Source organism: Schistocerca cancellata, chromosome 2 (genome assembly GCF_023864275.1).
Source record: "Schistocerca cancellata isolate TAMUIC-IGC-003103 chromosome 2, iqSchCanc2.1, whole genome shotgun sequence".
Taxonomy (NCBI): domain Eukaryota; kingdom Metazoa; phylum Arthropoda; class Insecta; order Orthoptera; family Acrididae; genus Schistocerca; species Schistocerca cancellata.
In genome coordinates this window covers 459,209,509-459,233,077 of record NC_064627.1, presented here as the reverse complement: position 1 = coordinate 459,233,077, position 23,569 = coordinate 459,209,509, and the positions used below count along the sequence as shown (strand labels likewise).

The 23,569-nt window shown below is 43.6% G+C and overlaps 1 protein-coding gene across 2 annotated transcripts in view; it reads left to right on the top strand.

Annotated features, from left to right (window-relative positions):
* The first annotated feature begins 260 nt into the window (after window positions 1-260).
* Window positions 261-23,569, top strand: part of LOC126161957 (ragulator complex protein LAMTOR3) — a 36,880-nt gene continuing 13,571 nt past the window's right edge. The window contains exons 1-3 of one of the 2 annotated variants that reach the window (XM_049918139.1): window positions 261-398; window positions 488-522; window positions 17,935-17,993. In XM_049918139.1, coding sequence (XP_049774096.1) covers window positions 360-398; window positions 488-522; window positions 17,935-17,993 — 133 coding nt within the window. In that variant the 5' untranslated portion in view covers window positions 261-359. Of the gene's footprint in view, window positions 465-487; window positions 523-17,934; window positions 17,994-23,569 lie in introns of both variants that reach the window. The other variant, XM_049918140.1, reaches the window with a different exon arrangement.

The following is a 23,569-nucleotide window of genomic DNA, read 5'->3' as shown; positions in this document are numbered from 1 at the left end:
CATTTGCGCAAATGTATGTGCAGACAGTTCTTTGCGTATAGACTGGCCTTAAGTAATCTGTTAGCATCAATTTAGTGTTTAAAGCTGTTTTTCCAAAGATGAAAAATTTTCACATCCATCCTCCACCTCTATTCCTACCAGCCAATTTGCCTATGGAGATGCCCCACTGGTTCACTGGCGTAAGGAAAGTTAAATGTCGTACAATGGCAACATCTATGGATTGTTTACATCTTCACAGATGTTAGGTACGTAGTCGTCGCGTTTATTGTCATCTTTGCAGTAAAGCTGCGGTGCATCAGGAACAGCTGACTATGAACTGGGCGCTGGGAGGCTCATGACAAGTAGGTTGAAGTAGGAGGATGAGGTTGATAGATGCCCCAAGCAAGGACATGGCGGACGTAAGGGCCAACTTTTTAAACAAACAAATTCGCCGTCATGTTTGTGTGCGAACAGCGTGAATGGAGGTAAATATATCTTTTTGTTTCAGGAAATGAAGAAATACCTGCAACAAGTACTTTCCAAGTAAGTTTCAATTCAGTGCTGAATGCAGTGAAAGTGTATATTAGCATTTATTGACGATCATGAGGCTGTCCAAAGGTAATCTGAAAAAGACTGCATAAATAATTTTTCAAATCATTATATCGACAGGGTGTGCTTGGAACGTTTTTTTAAGATAAATTATGTGTCAATATTTATATTTAACAAATATATTTAATACATACGTTAAGGAGTCCAGTGAAAAGGGAAAGCGTTACAGGCGCGGTAACGTGGGAGAGATCATTTCAAATATTAGGCTATGTCAGTCTTCTTGGCCCACTTCTGTACCCTCGCATGTGGCACTGGAATGTCGCTTTCATTACATGCTTGCTCAATAAAGTTGCTGAAATTACCTTCCAGATGTTTCACTGCTGATAGTTCTTATCTCTATTCAGTGAAACTGAATATTCAATCGGCCAGCCACTGTGGCCGAGCAGTTCTAGGCGCTTCAGTCTGGAACCGCACTGCTGCTACGGTTGCAGGTTCGAATCCTGCCTGGGGCATGGATGTGTGTCATGTCCTTAGGTTAGTTAGGTTTAAGTAGTTTAAGTCTAGGGGATGGATGATCTCAGATGTTAAGCCCCGTAGTGCCTAGAGCCATTTGAACTGTTTGCATATTCATTCTATTGGTCCAAAACTAGTCAAAGTAATGTGACCAGAATCTCTCTCTCAAAACTGAGAGACGACCTGTCCACCGACTCAGTCTTTAAAGTGCATGGCGTAAGGTTCATCCAGTTTCATGCACAAAATTTTGTAGCCTTGTGCAATATTGAAGAGTTAAGCTACTATTATTATATTCCTTGAAAAAGTATACTTCTCAAGTTGAATCTGGCTTTCAGTAAACACAACCAAAACTATACTGTCAGTACAAAATGGTAAGGTTTTGTTCTGAGTTCATCTGTTAGCTTTCATGGATTCTAAGTGCTTTCTAGTGCCTTTGATACCAAGTCTTCAAAGCTACTTAAATAGTTTTCTTTGTGTTTTCACATATCAGCTTTTCATAGTCTTATTACTTAGTTCGTGAAATTATTTGATATTGGAGTTTCAAGTCAATTGAAGCTGCTGCCCATAATAAATTGGTAATATAACAAACATTGAACATCAGTAGAACTGAGGCACTGAGAACCATAAAGGTGTAAATAATTGTCATTAATTTTGAAATTGTAGCATGTATGTATATATGTATGCATGCTCCTGCCATCTGTTGATCACATGGTGGAACCATTTTTATCTATATGGAACCCCATATGGTTTATATGAAAATCCACAGAAATGCTGCCTCACTGTTTTCTTGGATATTTATTTCCAGATGAGCACAGAGCATAATTTTATTCCTCCGTACTGCCTCACCTTGGGTTGACAACATAATTTAGTGTCTACATCATGTATGGAGTAAGAGTATTTTACAATTGGAGGTGTGTTGGTTGTTCTATGTGAACATCAAGTGACAATGCAATGTAAGACCGTGATATGGTGGACTGGATCGTAACTGTGTATGTGGTGCATTTAGTATCTGTTCTTTGTTCTGATTCTAGTTTCAAATTAATCTTTCATAAGAAATGTAGGATGTTGAGACTTCAATCATGTCACACCTAATAGACTGTGATTTGTCTACAAATTTCATTTACACACACATTTATTTTTCTAAAACTGGCACCCCTATAGATGTACCTAAATTACATACTTTTCTCAGTATTGGCAGAATTACAACCTTTCACAGCAAAAGCTTCAGCAAAGCAAGTTAATAACCTAATGAAGAAAATAGAAAAGTCATAAATCTAAAGTTAAGCAGAAATTTACCTTCACAATTGCTGTTTCTTATGAGTTTATTAATTTAAATACTTTTACATAAAAAAAAACTGAAAAGTTTGCACAGGACAGTATGACGTAAAATGTTAAATTCCTTTTGTCAAATTAGTTTGTGCTTAGGCCTATTAAAAAGAAAACCAAAAAGAAATACCAAGACTGGAAAGAATTTGGGATCCTGAATATTTTTAGACAAGTAATCAAATAAAGAAGACTGTAGACACAAGGGAGTGCATACAGTGAATCTTTCATTGGAACTTTGTGCTTCAGGGGTTTTTTGGGTACTTAGTGGCTGTGAGCAACAGTGGGGATGACACGTTTATGATCTTAATGTGGAGAGAAATGAGTGCTTGTCACAGTCTTCCTTCAGTTGTGTAATGAACTGAACTTTTTTACTGTAGACACACCAGAGCTTGCCTGATGCATTCCAAGCATCATAACAATTTCTGTATATGCATATACAACATATTCGAACACAACAAATTACTGATTTTGTTGTACCATTACATATCAAGTTACTGACATAAATATTTACAGTATTAAAGTATGCATTCGGCCCTACATTTATACTCTGCAAGCCAACTTGTGGTGTGTTGTGGTGGATACATTATGTATCACTGTCAACCCCCTCCCCCACCCCTCTTGTTCCATTTATAAATGGTACATGGGAAGAATGATTGTTAAGACTCCATGTGTGCTTGAATCTCACTAATTTTACTTAAGTGAGCTTTTCGCAAGATGCACATAGGAGGAAGCAAAGTATTGGTTGATTCTTCTAGATTGATTCAGTTTTCATTCCATAGACCCAAAAAGTGGGATGATTCTCAAGTGTGTGGAACATGTCAGAAAGTATAACATCAAGACATGAAACATTTGAATATAATACTTACTACCCTGATCATTTGCCAGGGATCAGAAATGGGGGGCACTGCCAGTCTCCATCTTGCCAAAACTTGTTGCGGTGTGTCAGGCATATTAGTTTCTCTCTGCTGCCCATTCACCAGCATACCATACTGCTGCTTGTCCCACTGTGGAACAACTTCTCTCCAGTTCTTTAGCAAAGAGGCCATTTTAGGTCTGCGTGAACCATGTGCTGGAGACAGTTGATGTGGTGCAAGTAGTATACACACCCAAATCCATGGCTTGAATCTGTCACCCTGGGTACTACAGAATCTGAGCCATTTTAGATTTAGTGTGGTACAGGAGAGGATGCACTCTGGCATCTGTTTTAGATACCAAATTTCACAAGATTTTAAGTGAGCACCACAACTATATACATGTATTTACAGGTGGGTCTATGCGTGGGGACTCTGTTGGTTGCTCCGTTTCCCCTGATAGTCCTCAAGATCAGATTTCCTCAAGACTTCGCTGTCTTTGATGTGAAATTAAGTGTAATCTTGTGAGCACTGGAGCAAATGAGATGAGTTGCACCTGATAACTTAATCTGTTTAGACTCCCTCAATGCCCTTAACATCCTGAAACATAGGTACCCAGCAGATAAACTTGAGCAGGATATCCAGGATACATCCCTCCACTTAAGTCATGTGAATGAAGTGTCTTTCCATTGGGTGACAGCACATAGGTGTTAAGAGAAACAAAATGGCAGATGTAGTAGTTGAGGAGGCATGTTGCAGTACTCGAATAGTTCAGTGTTGTATCCCCCAAGTGCTATCACATCACTGTTGAGGTACAGTGTCATGTGTTGAAGGGAAGAAGATAGGATGGAAGTGACAGACAAAAGCTGGGTCTCCCCCAGGGGTCCACAAATCTTTTGTGGATATGTGTGTGGTGAGCATAGGACCCTGAGCTAGTGCAGCTCTTTGCTTTCCATGCTGCATACATTCCCTTTCCCCATCCCTCCCTGTCCCTGATCCTCACCCTGCCCCTTTCCTTCCCCTTCTCCCACTCTTTGGGCCCCCTGCGGGTCCGGGAATTAGAATAGGCCCGAGGTATTCCTGCCTGACGTAAGAGGTGACAAAAAGGAATTTCACATGCTTCGGCCGTTATGTAATGGTCCCCTGTAGGGTTTGACCTCCATTCTTCAAAATTTTCCTGATGAGTGAGCCAACTGGGAAAGGGCACCTTATGTGGTGCATTGTGTCCATCATGCATTGAGATCTTTAGCCCATTTTCTTGTCACTGCATTTCAGTCCTACTCATTCTCCATCTCTTAAACGAGGACACCTTCCTGAGTGTGTTTTCCACCATGCACTATGCAGTGTTGCTTTCTGCGTCGACGATAACCATGGACTTCTTTGCACCTGATAACCAGCACGATAGCCAGCCCATTGTGGTGGGGCTGTGATGTACCCTGTTGGTTGTAGCCCCCTGACCACACAGGGATCACTCTGCTGATGCCTGTGCTGTTAACTCCCCACATATGCCAAGGGGTAGATGCCCATCCCCCCTGGGGTATTGGGACTCCCGGCAACGGCCTTCCTGCCAGATAGCCTTCGCTGTAGCTGGGTGGCACCCATGGGGAGGGACCCTGGTCAGAGTGGGTGGCATCAGGGCGGATGACATGGGGAAGTCCATCATCTCTTGCTGGTGGTGAAACACCAGCAGTCTCTAAGCATTCACGAGCTCAATTCAACGCACAGAAGTAAGACACCAAATTGTTCGCCTCCCTGGCCACACAATGGGAGGAACATCAGGCGAAGGATGGCAGCGGATCTTATTCACCCTGGTACCTTGTATGTTTGAGAGCTGGTGGGGAATCTTTCATGAGGATGAAGCCTCAGTTTTTTTGTTGAGCATTTAGAGGAAAAGTCTGCGGAGGTGGGGGGGATTGTCCAAAATGAGATTTGGGTCAGTCTTGATGAAAACAGCATCCTCTGCCCAGTCACGGCCGTTACTCGCATGTGACAAGCTGGGAAATGTTTCTGTAACCACCACGCCCCATGAGAACTTAAATATGGTCCAGGGTATCATATTTCACAGGGACCTTCTTTTGCAGTCTGACGATGGGCAGTGTGCCAATTTAGAGTGGCAAGGTGTACATTTTGTCCAGCATGTCCACCAGGATCCGAGGGATAATCAGGTTGCCACTGGTGCCTTCATCTTGGCCTTAGAGGGTGATACATTGCCCAATAAGGTCAAGGTGATGGTCTGCTGCTGTGATGTAAAGCCCTATATCCCTCCCTCGATGTGGTGCTTTAAGTGCTGGAAGTTCAGCCATATGTCTTCCCGCTGTATTTCCAGTGTCACACGTCGAGATTGTGGACGCCCGTCACATACCAATACTCCATCTGCATCCTGTACGTATGACATTGTCTTACGCCACAGCTACAACAGGTCTGGCACCATCAGCTCTGCCAACCCCCGTCACCTCTCAGAGCCGGAAGACTACACCTGCCCCCTTGATGATGGGGGGCATTTCCCTTCCTGTTGCTCCCGAACCACCTACTACGGGAACAACCCCCCCCCACCCCCAACCATTGGTGAGGTCCATCCCCAATTTTAAGCCAGAGAAGCATAAGTCTTTTTCCACTTCTCTTGCTAGGAAGGGGTCCCTTGGGTCACTCCGTTTCCAGGTTTCTGCTAGTGGGAAAGATGACACACGCAAATGGCTCAAGAACCCAAAAGCAGCTGGTCGTAGGGCTTCACGCTCATCCTTAGTTCCAGAGACTGAGCCATTGAAGTCCTTCCAGCCAGGGCAACCCAAGGAGCAGCGAGAGAAATCCAAAGAGAAGACCCCTAAGACAAAGGAAATTGCGGTGGCATCCACACCACTGCTACCTACAAGCTCTGTGTCTGAGGATGGGGTGAAGATTCTGGGGTCTGCTGAGGACCTAGATCTCACCAGACCCTCAGGCACAATAGCTATATACTGCTCAGGCAATAAGTCAGTGGCAGCAGGTGACTCTGAGGCTTAAACTGCCTCATTGAATGCTCCATTCCTTCCCAATCTCACGATGACATCAACCTCCAGTGGAATTGTGGCGGTTTTCTCCTGGCTGAGCTGCGACAACTGTTAAGTCTTACACCTGCTATCTGCATTGCCCTCCAGGAAACCTGGTTCCCGGCAATGCGGACCCCTGCCCTTCATGGCTATAAGGGATATTACAGGAACTGTAGTGACTATAATAGTGCGTCAGGTGGAGTTTGCATTTATACCCTAAACTCAGTCTGTAGAGACACTGTGCCCCTTCAAACCCCTCTTGAATCTGTGGCCATCAGGATAAGGACAACACAGGAAAGAACTGTCTGCAATGTATATATTCCTCCAGATGGTGCAGTACCCCTGAATGTATTAACTGCACTGATTGATCAACTCCCTAAACCTTTGCTACTTTTGGGAGTTTATAACGCCCATAACCCCTTGTCGTGTGGCACCGTGCTTACTAGCCAAGGCAGAGATGTGGAAACTTCACTTTCTCAGTTCGACCTCCGCCTCTGAAATACTGGGGCCACCACACATTTCAGTGTGGCTAATGGTAGTTACTTGGCCATTGATTTATCAATATACAGCCCAGGATTTCTCCCATCTATCCACTGGAGAGCACATGATGACCTGTGTGGTAGTGACCACTTCCCCATCTTCCTGTCACTGACCTGGTGTCAGGCCCATGGACCCCTGCCCAGCTCGGCTTTAAACAAGGTGGACTGGGAAACTTTCATCTCTGCTGTCACCATTGAATCTTCCCCACAAGGTAACACTGATTTGATAGTTGAGCAGGTGACTACAACAATTGTTTCTGCAGCAGAAAATGTGATCCTTTGCTCTTTAGGGTGGCTCTAGTGTAAGGCAGTCCCTTGGTGGTCGTCTGAAGTCGCTAAGGCAATTAGAGTGTCGGCGAGATCTACAGCAGCATAAGCATCACGCTTCCCTGAAGTACCTATAGCCTTTAAATGGCTCCATGCCTGCTTTTGCCAACTTATCACATGACGGAAGCAGGAGTGTTGGAGAGGTGTCTTGACCATTGAGTGCCACGTCACCTTCCCAAGTCTGGTTAAAGATGAAACATCTTTTCAGGTACCAGACCCCAACAGGTGTTCCCGGTGTTAACATAAATGGCGTGTTATCTACTGACCCAAACACGATTGCTGAGCGCTTTGCTCGAGCGTCTACGTTGGAGAATTACCCCCCAGCCTTTCACACTCTCAAAACGGTGGCTGGAGGGGAAAGTCCTCTCATTCACTACATGCCACGGTGAATCTTATAACGCCCCATTTACGGAGTGGGAGCTCCTTAGTGCCCTGGCACATTGCCCCTACGCAGCTCCTGGGCCTGATCGGATCCACAGCCAGATGATTAAACAACTCTCATCTGACTACAAGTGACATATCTTCGTCATCTTCAACCAGATATGGTTCGATGGCGCCTTTCCATCGCAATTGCGAGAGAGCATCATTCCGGTGCTTAAACCCGGTAAAAACCTGCTTGATGTGTATAGCTATTGGCCCATCAGCCTCACCTATTTGTAAGCTGCTGGAATGTATGGTGTGTCGGCGGTTGGGTTGGGTCCTGGAGTCACGTGGCCTACTCGCTCCATGTCAGGGCAGCTTCCGCCCGGGTCACTCTACCACTGATAATCTTGTGTCCCTCAAGTCTGCCGTCAGAACAGCCATTTCCAGATGCCAACACCTGGTTGCCATCTTTTTTTGACTTGCGTAAAGCATATGAAACGACCTGGCAACATCATATCCTTGTCACATTGTATGTGTGGGGTCTCCAGGCCCGCGCTGGATTTTTACCCAAAACTTCCTGTTACTCTGTACTTTTACGTCCAAGTTGGTGCCTCCCATAGTTCGCCCCCTATCCAGGAGAGTGGAGTCCAGTGGGGCTCTGTATTGAGTGTCTTTCTATTTTTAGTGGCCATTAATGGGGTAGCAACATTTGTCGGGACGTCTGTCTCACCTTCTCTGTATGCAGAAGACTTCTGCATTTTTTACTGCTGCTCCAGTACCGGTGTTGCCGAGTGTCGCCTCCAGGGAGCCATCCACAAGGTGCAGTCATGGGCTCTAGCCCATGGCTTCCAGTTTTCCGCCTTGAAGACGTGTGTTGTGCATTTCTGTCAGTGTTGTACTGTTCATCCAGAACCAGGACTTTACCTTAATGACGATCCACTCACTGCAGTGGAGGCATATTGATTCTTAGGTCTGGTTTTTGACGCTCGTTTGACTTGGCTTCCTCATCTTCGTCGGCTGAAATGGAAGTGTTGGCAGCACCTCAATGCCCTGCCTGAGCAACACCAACTGGAGTTCAGAATGGGTCACGCTGCTGCAGCTCTACAGAGCCCTTTTTCAATCCTGCCTTGACTATGGGACTGTGATTTATGGTTCAGCGGTGCCCTCAGCATTGTGTTTGCTCGACCCATTGCACCACTGCAGAGTTAGATTAGCGACAGGAGCTTTTAGGACAAGTCCGGTGACAGGCATACTGTTGGAGGCTGGAGTCTCTCCATTGAAGATCAGACATGTACAACTGCTCGCCAATTACATTGCACACATTCATAGCTTCTCCTGAACATCCTAATTATCGTCTTCTTTTCCCAGCCATGGCGGTTCACCTCCTGCATATGTGGCCCAGGTCAGGGCTAACAATTGCTGTTCGTATGCGATCGCTTTTGTCTGAACTGTAGTCCTTCCCTTCACCACTTCTCCTCGAAGTCCATTCACACACACCTCTGGTGTAGCTATTGGCTGATGTTTCACCTGGTCCTCTAATGTGGCCCTAATGTCCCCGTTAACCCTGCAGCTCTCCGCTGTCACTACTTCTCAATTCTTGAAGTGTTCCAGGGCTTGAAGTGGTTTACACAGATGGCTCGATGGCTGATGGTAATGGTGGCTTCGCCTTTGTCCACAGAGGCCATATTGAACAGCATTCCTTACCCAATGGTTGCAGTATATTCACTGCAAAACTGGTGGCCGTATCTTGTGCACTTCATTATATCCATTCGTGCCCCAAGGAATTGTTTCTTCTGTTTACTGACTCCTTGAGCAGCCCACAAGCTATCGACCAGTGCTACCCTTTCCAGTCTTTGGTGGCATCTGTCTAGGAGTCCATCTACGCCTTGGACCGGTCCCATCGTACAGTGGTGTTTGTGTTGACCCCAGGATGCGTCGGCATCCCGAGCAGCGAGCTTGCCGACAGGTTGGCAAAACAGGTTACGCAGAAACTGCTTCTGGAGATGGGCATCTCTGAACCTGACCTGTGTTCTGACTTAGCCGCAGGGTTTTTCTGCTTTGGGAGATGGAATGGCATAACAGTACGCACAACAAACTGCTTGTTACTAAGGAGACTAAGAGTGGTTGGAAGTCTTCCATGTGGGCCTCTCACAGGAAACCAGTTGTCCTCTGCTAGCTCCACATTGGCCACCCTTGGGCAACCCACGGTTACCTCCTGTGCCTTGAAGACTCACCTCAGTGTTGGTGCGGTGCCCAGTTGACAGTTGCCCATATTCTGGTGCACTGTCCCGCTTTGACTGCCCAGCAGTGAAATCATGGGTTACCGGACTCGTTGCCGCTCATTAGTTTTACGTTTTATTCATGAGGGTGGATTTTATCGTATGATCTAAGTTTTAGTGCATGTCCTCCACCCGAGTGCATTTAGGGTGGAGGTTATAATGTGTTGCAGAGTGACTGGCTTTACCTTTTTATTCTCATGGTGGCCAGGCACTGTAATCTGCTTTCTTGTTTTACTCTCTTCTGTTTCTAGCATCTCTATGTTGTTTTCTTGTCCTCTTTTGTTCCTTTTACTGTTCGTTGCCTTTCCTTCTTCCTTGTGGTTTTTTCTTTCTTTCCGTTTTGTGTTATGTCTCGTCTGTTTTATTCTCACACTTGTGGCATTGTTTTATTTGGAACAAGGGACCGATGACCTCGTAGTTTGGTTCTCTCCCCCCCCCCCCCCCCCCCCCCCCCCCCCCCTCTTTAAACCAGCCTCTTTGGGAGTATGTTTTGTGCCTGCACCTAGAGACAGATGTGTGTGACTGTAAGACGTGGTTTCTTTTCTTTTCTCCCTATACTGGAAAATCTCTGCCCTCACTTTGTCCTTTTTTCTTGGGTCTTCTCTTTACCTTTTGCTCTGCCATGGCATTTGAGACACCTTCTTTTCTTTCCTTTTCTTTGTTCCTCCCTTCTCTTTCTTTCCTCCCTGTGCATGTCTGAAGGCCGACTCACGCATTCCTGTGTCTAGTCGGTGACGGAGTAACGCGTAATTCACCATCCCGCGTAGACAAGTAGGACACGTACATACCCCTTGGTAAAGATCAGGTGCAGGGAGGGGTGATTAACTGAGCTGGTACCTTTTGAACATGCTGATTGGTCCCTCCGTCCATTTCTCAGGAGGTGTGGACAATCACCTAAGGCGGGAGTGCCCTCAGGGAGGTCTCCCCACTAGGAAGGAGCCGGCCATCGGGGACACTGGTAATCATGGGGGATACTTTTGCAATGGTTTCCTCTACTTCTACAAATTCTGCCCACAACAGAAAGCTAGATGAGTCTCAGCCACAGACAATTCTTCCATCAGTGCCAAAGTTCCTAGTTGTTTCTTGATCTGACGAGGGTCAAGACTTCTCCACGGTCAACCCTTTCATTATTCAGAAAGGTATCTACGCAATTTCAGGTCCTGTAAAGTCTTGTTCCCAGTTGTGAGATGACACCTTATTTTTAGAAACAGACAGTGCCCTCTGGGCACATAAATTGCTTCAAACTACACTGCTACACACCTTCCCTGCCCAGGTGGAAGCGCACTGTACTTTAAATTCATCATGCGGGGTGGTTTATACAAGATCACTCGATAGATTATCAAATGAGGACATTCAAAATTACCTGCTGACCAGGGATTAATGGCTGTACATATTCTTGAAAAGGAATTGGTACTGACCCGCACTCTTTTCTTGATGTTTGACAGAGTTCAACTTCCATTGAACATTAAAGTAGGATATGAGGTCATTTCAGGTCGCCCTTACATCCCCAACCCTACACCTTGCTATTGGTACCTTGCTATTGGTGTTGGCGATTTAATCATACCAGCCAGTCATGTTCCAATACAGCAAATGTATTGCATGTGGCAGGGATGCCGATGAGGGTGATTTCCAACTCCATCCCCTCGTTGCCTCAACTGGATGGGCGACCACACTGCTTCCTCTAGAGATTGCCCTATTTTTAAAGATGAACAACTTTTTCAGGAAATCCGGGTGAAGGAAAAGGTGTCTACCTTTGCTGCTTGTAAGTTATTCACCAGTATAAAGCCCACTGTGCTCCTAGTGAGTAAATATAGAGCAATGTCCTCACCTCTCCTCGACCTACTGAGGAGGGAGCCACGCAGACTTGTGATCTCACCTTTAGCACCACGGTCATCAGATCGGCCAGCCCGAAGATCGACCATTCCACCTCCTCACTATCACCCACTCACTCCAAGGCTCAACCTTCATTGGCTCCTGCTAAATCATGGGCCCCAAAATCAGACACCAGGACTTCCAATAAAGAGCCTACTCGTGAAGACTTTCTACGTACCCAGACCTCACAGCCATCGACTCCTCTCTGATCTCAACATCCTGCTTCCAAAAAGGCTCATAAGAAACAAAGTTCCTCTCCTTTGGTGCCACGGCATATCTCTTCTGCAGCACCACCCAGCGATAATCGCCCTTGGCCATCTTCTGTATCGCTGAGACACACTGCTGGCAGCCTATAAACCAGCCGATCACTGGCAGCAGGGGCTGCCCCCGAACAACCTATGGCTCAGGATCTTCTGCCTTTGGCTGAATGCCGTTCCATGCCATCGACCGCTGGTTCTCAGTGGTTGTTGAGTTGATGGCAGTCGTGGTGAGATTTTTGCCTTTTATGTCCACCCTATGTCAATTATCCGTTAGAATATCTGTGGAATTCGCTCCAGTTGGGATGAATTGTCGATCCTGTCTTCAGGAAACAAAGCTACAGCCCCATGATCGCTTTGTCTTCCCGCATTCCACGGCACCTTGGCTTCGCCTCTGGACCTGCCTTCTCTGTGACCTATGTCAGCTTCCCAAGGAGTGTACCCCTCTATAGTTTATCATCAGGCATTTGCTGCTTTATGTACACAACTGGAGGATGCCACATTTATTTACATTGACGGCTCAAAGACCACCTTTGGTTTTGGGAGTGCCTATATGGTTGGCGACACCCCTATTAGATTTCGGCTTCCCGACCAGTTTTTACTGCAGAGCTTTACGCTGTTCTCCAGGCTGTCCACTACTTCCGTCGCCATACACAGATGCACTATATTATATGCTTGGATTTGCTCAGCTCTCTTCTCAACCTCCAAGCTCTTTATCCCATCCACCCTCTGGTCCACCAGATTCAGGACTGTCTCCCCATGCTCCACTTGATGGGCGTCTCTGTTTCGGTCCTCTGGATCCCAGGGAATGTTGGTATCTGCGGAAACAAGGCAGCAGATATAGTGGCAAAGGCTGCAGTCTGTCTTCCTTGGTCTGCTGTTCGCATGGTTCCCTTTGCCGATCTACAGATCATTTTATGTCGTTGTGTTGCTCTTTTAGGGCACACACATTGGTCTGCACATCCCGATAATAAATTATGGAACATCAAACCTCTTCCCTGTACATGGACCTCTTCCACTTGGCCTCGTTGTCAGGAGGAGGTAATTTTATCTCCAGATTGGGCACTGTCTTTTTAGCCTTCGACATCTTTTAACTGGCAATCGTCTCCTGCTTTGTCCTCACTGCTCTCAACCGTGGATGGTGAGACAACGTATTTTAATCCACTACAGGCCCATTTACAGCTGTCGCCTGATATATCTTCCCTTTTAGCAGATGACATGTGCTCGGCCGATCGCGTCCTTGAGTTTATCCATGTCAGTGAGATGACATCACACATTTGAAGCTCTTTCCGGGAAAAATCACCTCCCCTTCAATAGCAGTTTCCTAAGATATCCTTCCATTTTTAGTTTTCCTCCTCCTTGAGATTCACTCCCATTGCTGCTATTTTAAATTTTGGTTTTTTACCGTTCATTAAGCAACAGAAAGGGTGCTTATGACCATAGCAGTTTTGTGCCCTAAACTATAATTTTAAAAAATAATGCTGGGTCTGGTAAAGTCAACAACTTGATCATGGCATACTCTTTCCAGCCATGCAGATGGATGAGGTCCTTGTCAGTTGTGTTTGCACAGGACACAGCCCTCTGATGCACAGCTTCTTGCTCTGATGAGTCACGTGCAGATCATGGTACACCACATTTCAGTAGACTTTTTTTTTATCTTCATACAAAGTGCAGCAGTTAATTTTCTGACAGACTGCCATCTATATTACCCTACAATCAAACAAATGTATGTGTTTTAAGGTTTTGTGAAATGTCTGACATGTTCACTAGAATTTTAGGGAGAAGTTTTCAATTAGTTATCAGGTTAGCTGGCTTACCAATGTTTTGTGTAATGAGCTGCCACCACATTTTCCTGTGCAATTACTTCAACTTTCCTCTTATTTTAATTTACATTCAGGGATGTGAGCTAGTATGAATGTGTGGGTAATGATAAATCACTAATTTTTTAGAGCATTTCTCATGGAGAACAGTGGTCTTTCTTAGTCTTTAAAATGGAACGTAAACAGTCTCGACTGCAAGAAACCTTTATTTTTGTGGTTACCGGTTTGTCAGTTACTGACTGGTTTTGGTCAGTTCACTGCCACCATCTACTAACACGGTATGAGATCTGAAGATGGTCAGTAACTGACCAAAATTGGTAACCAGAAAAATAAGTTTCTTACAGTTGAGACTGTTTGTTCATTTTAAAATAACTGTGAATGATGAGAGTGAGTGGATGTATTTGTGTAAGACTCACTCACCCTTGTTTTGACAATAACCACATTCATTCCTCCTAATGTTTTTAATGGTGCTGCTCAACTTGCTGTTAAGTGCTTATAAACCACTTTATAAATGTACACTCTTGGATTCTGAAAAGTAAATCACACCATGGTGCAGAGTGCTTCTTGTAGTGCATGACATAAGAGTTGGCTGAGTATCTCCATGCTGCTTTTGTGCTTACTAAATGAGCCTGTAATGAAATTTGTCGGTTTTCCTTTATCAGTTCTTTCTGGTATTGATCTCAGAATTAAGAGCAATATTCAAGTATTGGTTGAACAAGGGTTTTGTAGGCTATCTCCTTAATGTATTGACTAAGCTTCCTGAGGATTATTCCAATGAATGTCTGGCTTATACCTTACCTGCAGTTAGTTTTATGTGGTCATACCACTTTTAATCGCTCCATATGCAACAGTTGGTATGTGACTGCTTCCAGTGTTGTTCTGCACTCATGTAATCATACAATAATTGGTTCTTCTGCTTATTTATTCACAACATTCCTTTTTCATGTTCAACTGCCAATTCCTGCAACAAGTGTCAATCTTCTAGTGTTGCGTACAGAGACGTGCACCATCTTCAAAAAGCTTGATGGAAGTCTGGATGTTATCCAATAGGTCATTTATATATATGGTGAAAAGTAATTGTCCCAGAACACTCCCTTGTGATATGCCCAGTCATTTTTCTGTTTGAATAATTCTCTATGTAAAGAATGATATGCTGTGTTATGTTTGCTAGAAACTCTTCAATCCAGTCAAGTCCAATTCCACAGCTGGTCTGATAGTCTGTACACTTGTATTTTGCTAATTAGAAAGCAGTGCAAAACTGTGTTAAACATCTTCTAGAAGCTAAGGAACACGGTATTAACAAGTGCGCCAGTATCTAGTGCTCTCTGGGTCTCATGAGCGAACAGGATGATCTGAGTTTCGTTGTTTCCAGAACCCATGTTGAGTCTTACAGGCGAGAATTTTGGTCTTCAGAAATGTTATGATACATGGGCATGAAACATGTTTCAAAATTGTAAAACATATTGACACCAGAGACAGAGCCTTCTAGTTTTTTGCAGTGTTCTTAAATCCTCTTGAAAAATGGAATGAGCTGTGCCTATGTTACTAGGAACACTTCAATTCTTCAATGACGTACAGTATAATGCTGCTAGATGAGGAGCAAATTCTTTTGGATGCTCTTTATAGAATTATAATGGTATCCTGTCAGATCCAGTAGCCTTTCCTCTTAGTGACTTCATTTGAATTTTTATCCCAAAGTCACCTACACTATCAGATAAAAAGTATCTGAAAACTGCTGTGTAATGTGGAATTGACCACTAGGTGTCACAAGAAGTGGGAATGACACTATAAAAAGAGGTAGGGAGTACTGTGTTGTCAGTAGAAAAGCAGTAACAGCAGAATGCATTTGTAAGGCGAACTCAATGGCTTTGAAGATGGAAAAGTCATTGGATGTCACCCGAGTAACAAATCACACACATTTCAATCCTCCTAAAGCTACCCAAGTTGACTGCTGATATGATTGTGGAATGAAAATGCAAAGCAACAACTAAAGCTAAATGAAGACCAAACAGACCTCAAGTACTGATGGACAAGGCCCATTGAGCATTGTTGAGGGTTGTTGTAAAACATAGCATGAAATCAGTGGAAGGAATCACTAGTGAGTTGCAGAGAGCCACCAGCAGTTGAACTAGCACAAAAGCTGTGCGTATAGAGTTACAGAGAATGAGTATAATGGCAGAGCAGTTCCTCATAACCCGCACATTTTGGTAGTCAATGCTAAGCAATGTGTAGTGCCAACAGTGGAGTATGGAGGAAGTGGTGTTACAGAGTGGGGGTCTTTTCATAGCTAGGGTGTGATCCCCTTACTGTACTTGAGAAAATGCAAAATACAAAGGAAATTAGCATATTTGACAGCATTGTGCATGGTGAACAGAAGTGGAAGAGTTTGGAGATAAGTGTATCAGCCTGCTGCAGCCTGCCATAAAGCAACATCTGCAAGGCAATGGTTCGTGAGCTGTAACATTCCTGGAAAAGACTGGCTTTCCTAGAGTCCTGACCTGAATCAAACAGAAAACTTTCGTGATGAGTTACACTGTAGAGTTTCCTCCAGACCTTAGTGTCTGTCACTACCTTCTCTGGTTGTGACTCTTGAAGAATGGGTTGCTGTTCTTTCAGATGGTGGTTTTTAAATCAGATTGTGTATTTCATTGTCATTTTGACATTCCTGTGACGATTTAAAGAAGGAACTGCAGTTACAGTGTTCGTCAGTAAAACAGTTACGGAAATGTGTTTAGTATTTAGATTTTCTGTTATCCTCTGCTTTGATGCCATTATGGTCGCAAGACTTGGACAGATGGCTAGTCCATTTACGCATTTTTTAAACCAAAACTATGGTGGTTCCCCCCCCCCCCCCCCCACCAGAGGACAGCGAGGGCGTAATCCTTACCCATTGCGTTCCAAAGGGCACTACGGTAACAGGTGCATCCTACGAAAATGCTTTGAAGAACAAATTCCTTCCTGCACTGCAACAAAAACGTCTGGGAAGGGCTGCGCGTGTGCTGTTTCACCAAGACAACGCACCCGCACATCGAGCTAACGTTACACAACAGTTTCTTCGTGATAACAACTTTGAAGTGATTCCTCATGCTCCCTACTCACCTGACCTGGCTCCTAGTGACTTTTGGCTTTTTACAACAATGAAAGACACTCTCTGTGGCCGCACATTCACCAGCCGTGCTGCTATTGTCTTAGTGATTTTCCAGTGGTCAAAACAGACTCCTAAAGAAGCCTTCGCTGCTGGCATGGAATCATGGCGTCTGCGTTGTGAAAAATGTGTACGTCTGCAGAGCGATTACGTCGAGAGGTAATGCCAGTTTCATCGATTTCGGGTGAGTAGTTAATTAGGAAAAAAATTGGAGGCCTTAGAACTTGAATGCACCTCGTATTGTGTAGGGCACCTGTGAGTACCCAGAACTACGGCAACACGACTAATGTCTGAAGTAGTGCTGGAGGGAACTGACAGAATGCATCCTGCAGGGCTGTCCATAAATCCATGAGAGTACAAGGGGGTGAAGATCTCTTCTGAATAGCACATTGCAAGGCATCCCAAATATGCTCAATAATGTTCATGTCTGGGGAGTTTCGTGGCTAGCGGAAGTGTTTGAACTCGGAAGTGTGTTCCTGGAGTAACTCTGTAGCAATTCTGGATGTGAGGTGTGTCACATTGTCCTGCTGGAATTGCCCAAGTCTGTTGGAATGCACGTGGACGGATACACTCTTTAATCTTGATAACCTGTCATTGTAGCTGCAGTAACAAATTTAACAACTGTGCCAGTCACTTGTTTTATAGGAGTTGCCGACTGCAGTGCCACATTGTACCTGTTAACATATCTCAGTATTTGAATACACATGCCTGTACCAGTTTCTTTGGTGCTTCAGTGTACATATAGTAAAAGTACAATAATGGATATGTTACACCACAATATTTTCTTGGCCTCCATTAAAAATTCATTGTCTTCATGAAAACTCAGTTCTAATAGGGATTTTTTTCCCTCCATTGACCACTCTTGCTATCTTGTAGATTTTTTTGTCTTTGGTGTGCGTCTGCAGGTGGTTTATATGCTTGCTCTGGCCTTTCCTGTTTTAGTTATGTGTTCTCTCTGACAACTGATTTCACTTCTTGTTAACGCCACCTTAATACTCAAATGCATTGTAATACTTTATGTATTCTCAATTTTTCTATCAATACAGAATGCCTGTTTAATGTGTGCTTCTGTATCTCTTTTGTTTCAGAGTAGATGGTCTTCTGTGTATACTGATTACAGATAGGGATGGTGTACCTGTTTTGAAAGGTAAGTTGCTACAGGAAGTGACTGTAAATTTGTTTTGTTGAAGTAAAAAAAATGGAAAGTCCAGGATAGAAAAGAAAGAATAGATTGCTACCTACCTCATTCATCCCTCTTTATTCACACAAGAATCAGCATTACAATGATACAGGATTTATCAAAGCAATACAGTGCAAATCAGTAAGCTAAAACACACAGTATATCTAATATGCTTTGAGGATATGACCGGTAGAGTATGGGGACAGGGTAGGTGATCAGCTGTGGCCTTAAGGAACTATCCTGCCATTTGCTTTAGTGATCTAGGAAAAACCCAGTTCAGGCTGCCCCTGAATATTGTGTGTGTGTGTGTGTGTGTGTGTGTGTGTGTGTGTGTGTGTGTGTGTGGACCCATAGGCAGTGTGTAAATATTGTTGGAACAGGTTATTTACGTAACTAATTGCTAATTGTGCTGGGTTGAAGTGACTCATATCTAGTGTCAAAATGATGTGTTTAGATATTGTGTACATAAAATGAGGTACTCAGTACTTTCAGTGATCTTTTTCAGTATCCACAATTTTTAAGAGGTAATAGAGTCGTCATGAGTGAACTCTAATTTTGCAGGAACAGTTTTAAAATCTTTGACTGTCCTTATTTAGGTTGTTTAATATCTTTTAATCATGTTTGGTTAATGACAGGACAGTTTTGAGATATACCATTGCTGTTTCCATTCTTCCTCTTTCTCAAACTGAGCTAGAGTTTCCTCTCTGATTACCTCTGTGTCTTCAACATTTTTTGCAAAGTCTTTCAGGTTATTATGTAATTTGGCATGTTATATTTATAGAAAAATTGGTTGTATCGTACTTCCCAGAGGCACAGCCAGTAGATAGTCCATTACATTTTGCCCAAGCACGTTAACTCGGTGGGATATGGTCTGTGAAGTTTAAAAATTACAGTATTTGTGATGGTGACCATGAAAATAGAGTTCGGAGTTGGTCCATGTTGTGCTCTCATATAATAGATTACCGCACCGAAAAGGCAATGATCAAGAATTTGTTCTTAACCGTGTTAGTGGTTGCAGCACTCAAGACTGAAAGCTTCATTTGGAAGTTCTCTGTGGTATCTCCACTTAAAATATGCTAATATCCACTTCTCGAACATTCTCATGTAAGTCACAATCCAGAAACAGTGGCTTGCGTGTAACATGCCACTTCTAATGTCAAACGTTCACTGGCACATCCAAGCACTGATATTAATCAATTTTCATAATTTTGAAAGTAGACATGTACATCTTAATAGACTTTTAACTTAAACTTTTAACTTTACTCATTCTATGTTAGCTTCATTTTCTTCTTGTGGTATGATTGTTGTCGTGTGTTTTTTATGTAAAAAGAAATCTTGAAGCTTCCAAAGTTGTGATGGTTTAGTAGGTGACTTCATCTATTAAATGATAAAAATTCATCCCTTTTAGCTTCTGCATGTTAAACAGTCCCTTATAACTAAACAACTTCCACAGAAATCTAGCTTATAACCATTTGCCATGAGTGCACAAATATATCAGACTTTAACTGGCTTCACAAGACTCAAACAAAGATAAGAAAATTTACATTTGTAGGCAAAGAATTTAATCATTTATATTGCTTACAAAGACAGTACTTAAATTGACTTTATGAATATTCTTTATGTAAATAAGCAAAATTTAGTGGAAATAAAATTTGTTATTTAGTTTCTTGTTAACTTCAAAATTATTCTAATCATACCAAATGTAAGTAGCAGTTTACAAAGTACAACATTCACATATAATTTTTTTTTTAATGTAAGGTGATTTTTACAATGAAGTGACGATGGTATCAGAGTTCATAATGTGCATTAGGTGTGCTTATATCACAAGCTTCAATGGTCAAAATAAATATTCACAAAAATTCCAACATTTTTCATCATTTTAGGACATTGTAAGGATGCAAAGCTCAAAATCATTAATACATGGAGCTGTTTTCTGCTAAATGGTAACCTCATCTACAGTTATTACTGGATCTGTTTCTCTTAGGATTGCTGAAAATATGATACATATTCAAGAACAGCCTGAAGCATAGTGATGCCATGTTTCTTTTGGGTGAAATGAAGCGTTGGCCCTTTTCTGTGCATATTTCTGAGATGGATGTAGTGATTAACGGGAAACTTTGTGCCACATTCACCTTGTGACATTTGCCTGCTTTATTTCCTCGTTGATTGTCCTCAGTGTTGGAAGTTGAACACTGACTACTTTAAATGATGTAGCTGACAGGTGCACATTTGCGTTTAACAGTTCTTTACTTTCACTGTTCACAATCCCCCAATAATACACAGTAATATGGCCAGTGCACCATTTTCAATAAGTCTCAGTAATAGTTTGCAGGCAAACACCAAATACTGCTACAATAGTTTGCTATCGAACATCTACGAGCAGTAAAAACCTAACCACACAGTTCTAGAAGAATAACAAGGTACATATGGAACAGACACTGTCATTGTTTTAACACATGGCCTAATTGTGTTACACGTATTTCATGGTCTGAAACTTGACCGTGGACTGACTGTCTCGGGACCAAAAGTCAGACCCTATATATTCTCACAATAATAGGTGGTGAAACTACACATTGTTCGAAGTTTAATTTACAGAAATTACAATTAAAACTTAACTCATTAAATTAATTGAATACATTGAAAAATTGCTTCTTTGTAACAGTTTCTTCTACTAAAAGAGTTAGGCCAAATTATTTGTTTAAATGATGAAATTAACAGATATCGTTACACAAGCAGTACTTTTGACGAAACTGAAAATTACTTTGGAATTAATTAAGGGCTGGCTTCGCTAACGTGTTTTTGAACAGAGTCAAATAGATCCTTCAATAATACTATTAGTTGTTCCTTCAAAAGCTTATAATTAGTACAAAATTTATATTTGTTTAAAAGTCAGCAATAGAATTTAAGTTGCATAACAATTGCTGATTCCACCCAATAATGAAAGATACTAACTAGTAACAGAATAAATTAGAAAATCAGTTACATACATAAAACTAAGCATAAAATTAGACCTCATGTTATATTCTTTAAAACTGAGGGCCAATCTTTCTCTTATGAAAATGCAGATTATACTCACAGTTAATGGTAATTAGTCAGACATGAAAAAAATGTATTTTAAGGAGGCATATGGCGAAACAAGTGGGGAAGTAAAAATATCCCAGCTTGCTTCATCACAACGTGTGAAAAGCAGTAGGCTGTGGTTGTAAATTATCATGCAGTCACATTGGCATCTCTCAGACACACAATCTGTTTGAAAAAAGTGTAAACAGGTACGTCGTTGTGAGACCAGAGTTTCTCCTGGCGTATACAACTTTCAAATAACTTCCGGGAATTCAGCCAGGTAACACTTTCAGCGACCGCCGATATTTTGGCGGGAGAACACCCCGCCATTTTCAAGGAAACTGCAACGGACAGGTGCCGTACATGCAAATTTAAAACCTCAGTTCTTGGACTTGTGCAGGAAAGATCACACACACTGAACACTAGTGCCACCAAAGATGACCAGTCAGAGCTATCAGTTAGAGACTACGAATTCGCAGGTGAGGTAGCATTGACTCTGTCCCTCTGTTTTTTGACAAGGGAGAGAGAGCCGGATTTCGAACAGTTCAAACAAAACACTCCATCCCTGTTAATGAGGTTGCTTGCTAATTTAATCTTAACTGCCTTCTTAATAACACTGTCCCAATAGCAGGATGTGCATGCCAATATCTTGGTGTTATTTTATAACAAGGAGTGACCAGTATCCAAGCAATGTTCAGCAATAGCAGATCTACTTGGGTGCTGTAATTGTGTGTGCCGTTTATGCTCAGTACATCGGTCCTCCACAGTCCTGATAGTTTGACCAATATATGCCATGCCGCAGCTACAAGGAATGCGATATACATCTGCCTTATGGCCCTCAGCGGCCTTCGAGGTGACCCCTTCTTTCATCTTCCTTTTCTTACGATGGCACTTATTCACTGGAATATTCGCAGCATTCGCTCCAACCGAGAGGACTTGAAGTTGCTGCTCCGCTTGCACCGTCCGCTCGTCGTAGCCCTCCAGGAAACGAAGCTACGCCCATGCGATCAAATTGCCTTGGCACACTACACCTCTGTGCGTTTTGACCTACCCCCTATGGTAGGTATCCCAGCTCATGAAGGGGTTATGTTGCTGGTCCGGGATGATATTTACTATGATCCCATCACGTTGCACACCGGCCTGCAGGCAGTTGCCATCCGCATTACTCTCCCCACTTTTACGTTTTCCTTTTGTACCGTTTACACTCCATCGTCATCTGCCGTTACCAGGGCAGACATGATGCAACTTATTTCTCAGCTACCTGCACCATTTTTGTTAACTGGAGACTTCAATGCCCACCATCCCCTTTGGGGCTCTCCAGCATCCTGCCCGAGGGGCTCCTTGTTAGCAGACCTTTTCAACCAGCTCAATCTTGTCTGCCTCAATACTGGCGCCCCTACTTTTCTTTCGGACACATCTCACACCTATTCCCATTTAGACCTCTCTATATGTACTCCCCAACTTGCACGCCGGTTTGAGTGGTATGCACTTTCTGATACATGTTCGAGCGACCACTTCCCGTGTGTTATCCATCTCCTGCAGCATAACCCCTCTCCGTGCTCCTCTAGTTGGACCATCTCCAAGGCAGACTGGGGGCTCTTCTCTTCCAGGGCGACCTTTCAGGATCAAACCTTCCCAAGCTGCGATCCTCAGGTCGCCCACCTCACGGAAGTCATTCTCGCTGCTGCTGAATATTCCATCCCTCACCCTACTTCTTCTCCACGTCGCGTACCGGTCCCCTGGTGGTCCGCAGCATGTAGAGACGCTTTACGTGCTCGTCGACGTGCTTTACGCACCTTTAAACGCCACCCTACAGTGGCGAATTGTATCAATTATAAACGATTACGTGCTCAGTGTCGTCGTATTATTAAAGAAAGCAAGAAAGCCAGCTGGGCTGCTTTCACAAGCACCTTCAACAGTTTTACTCCTTCTTCTGTTGTCTGGGGTAGCCTGCGCCGGCTATCTGGCACTAAGGCCCACTCACCAGTTTCTGGCTTGAAGGTCGCGAATGACGTCCTTGTGGCCCCTGAGGCTGTCTCCAATGCCTTCAGCCGCTTTTTCGCAGAGGTTTCAAGCTCTGCTCATTACCACCCTGCCTTCCTCCCCTGCAAACAGGCAGAGGAGGCTAGGCCACCTAACTTCCGCTCCTCGAATTGTGAAAGTTACAATGCCCCATTCACCATGTGGGAACTCGAAAACGCACTTGGCCGATCACGGTCCTCCGCTCCAGGGCCTGATTCTATTCATATTCAGATGCTGAAGAACCTTTCTCCTGCAGGTAAAGGTTTTCTTCTTCGTACATACAATCGCATCTGGATTGAGGGACATGTTCCCGCATGCTGGCGCGAGTCTATTGTTGTCCCGATTCCTAAGCCGGGGAAGGACAAGCACTTGCCTTCCAGTTATCGACCTATCTCGCTTACCAGCTGTGTCTGTAAAGTGATGGAGCGAATGGTTAACTCTCGATTGGTTTGGCTGCTCGA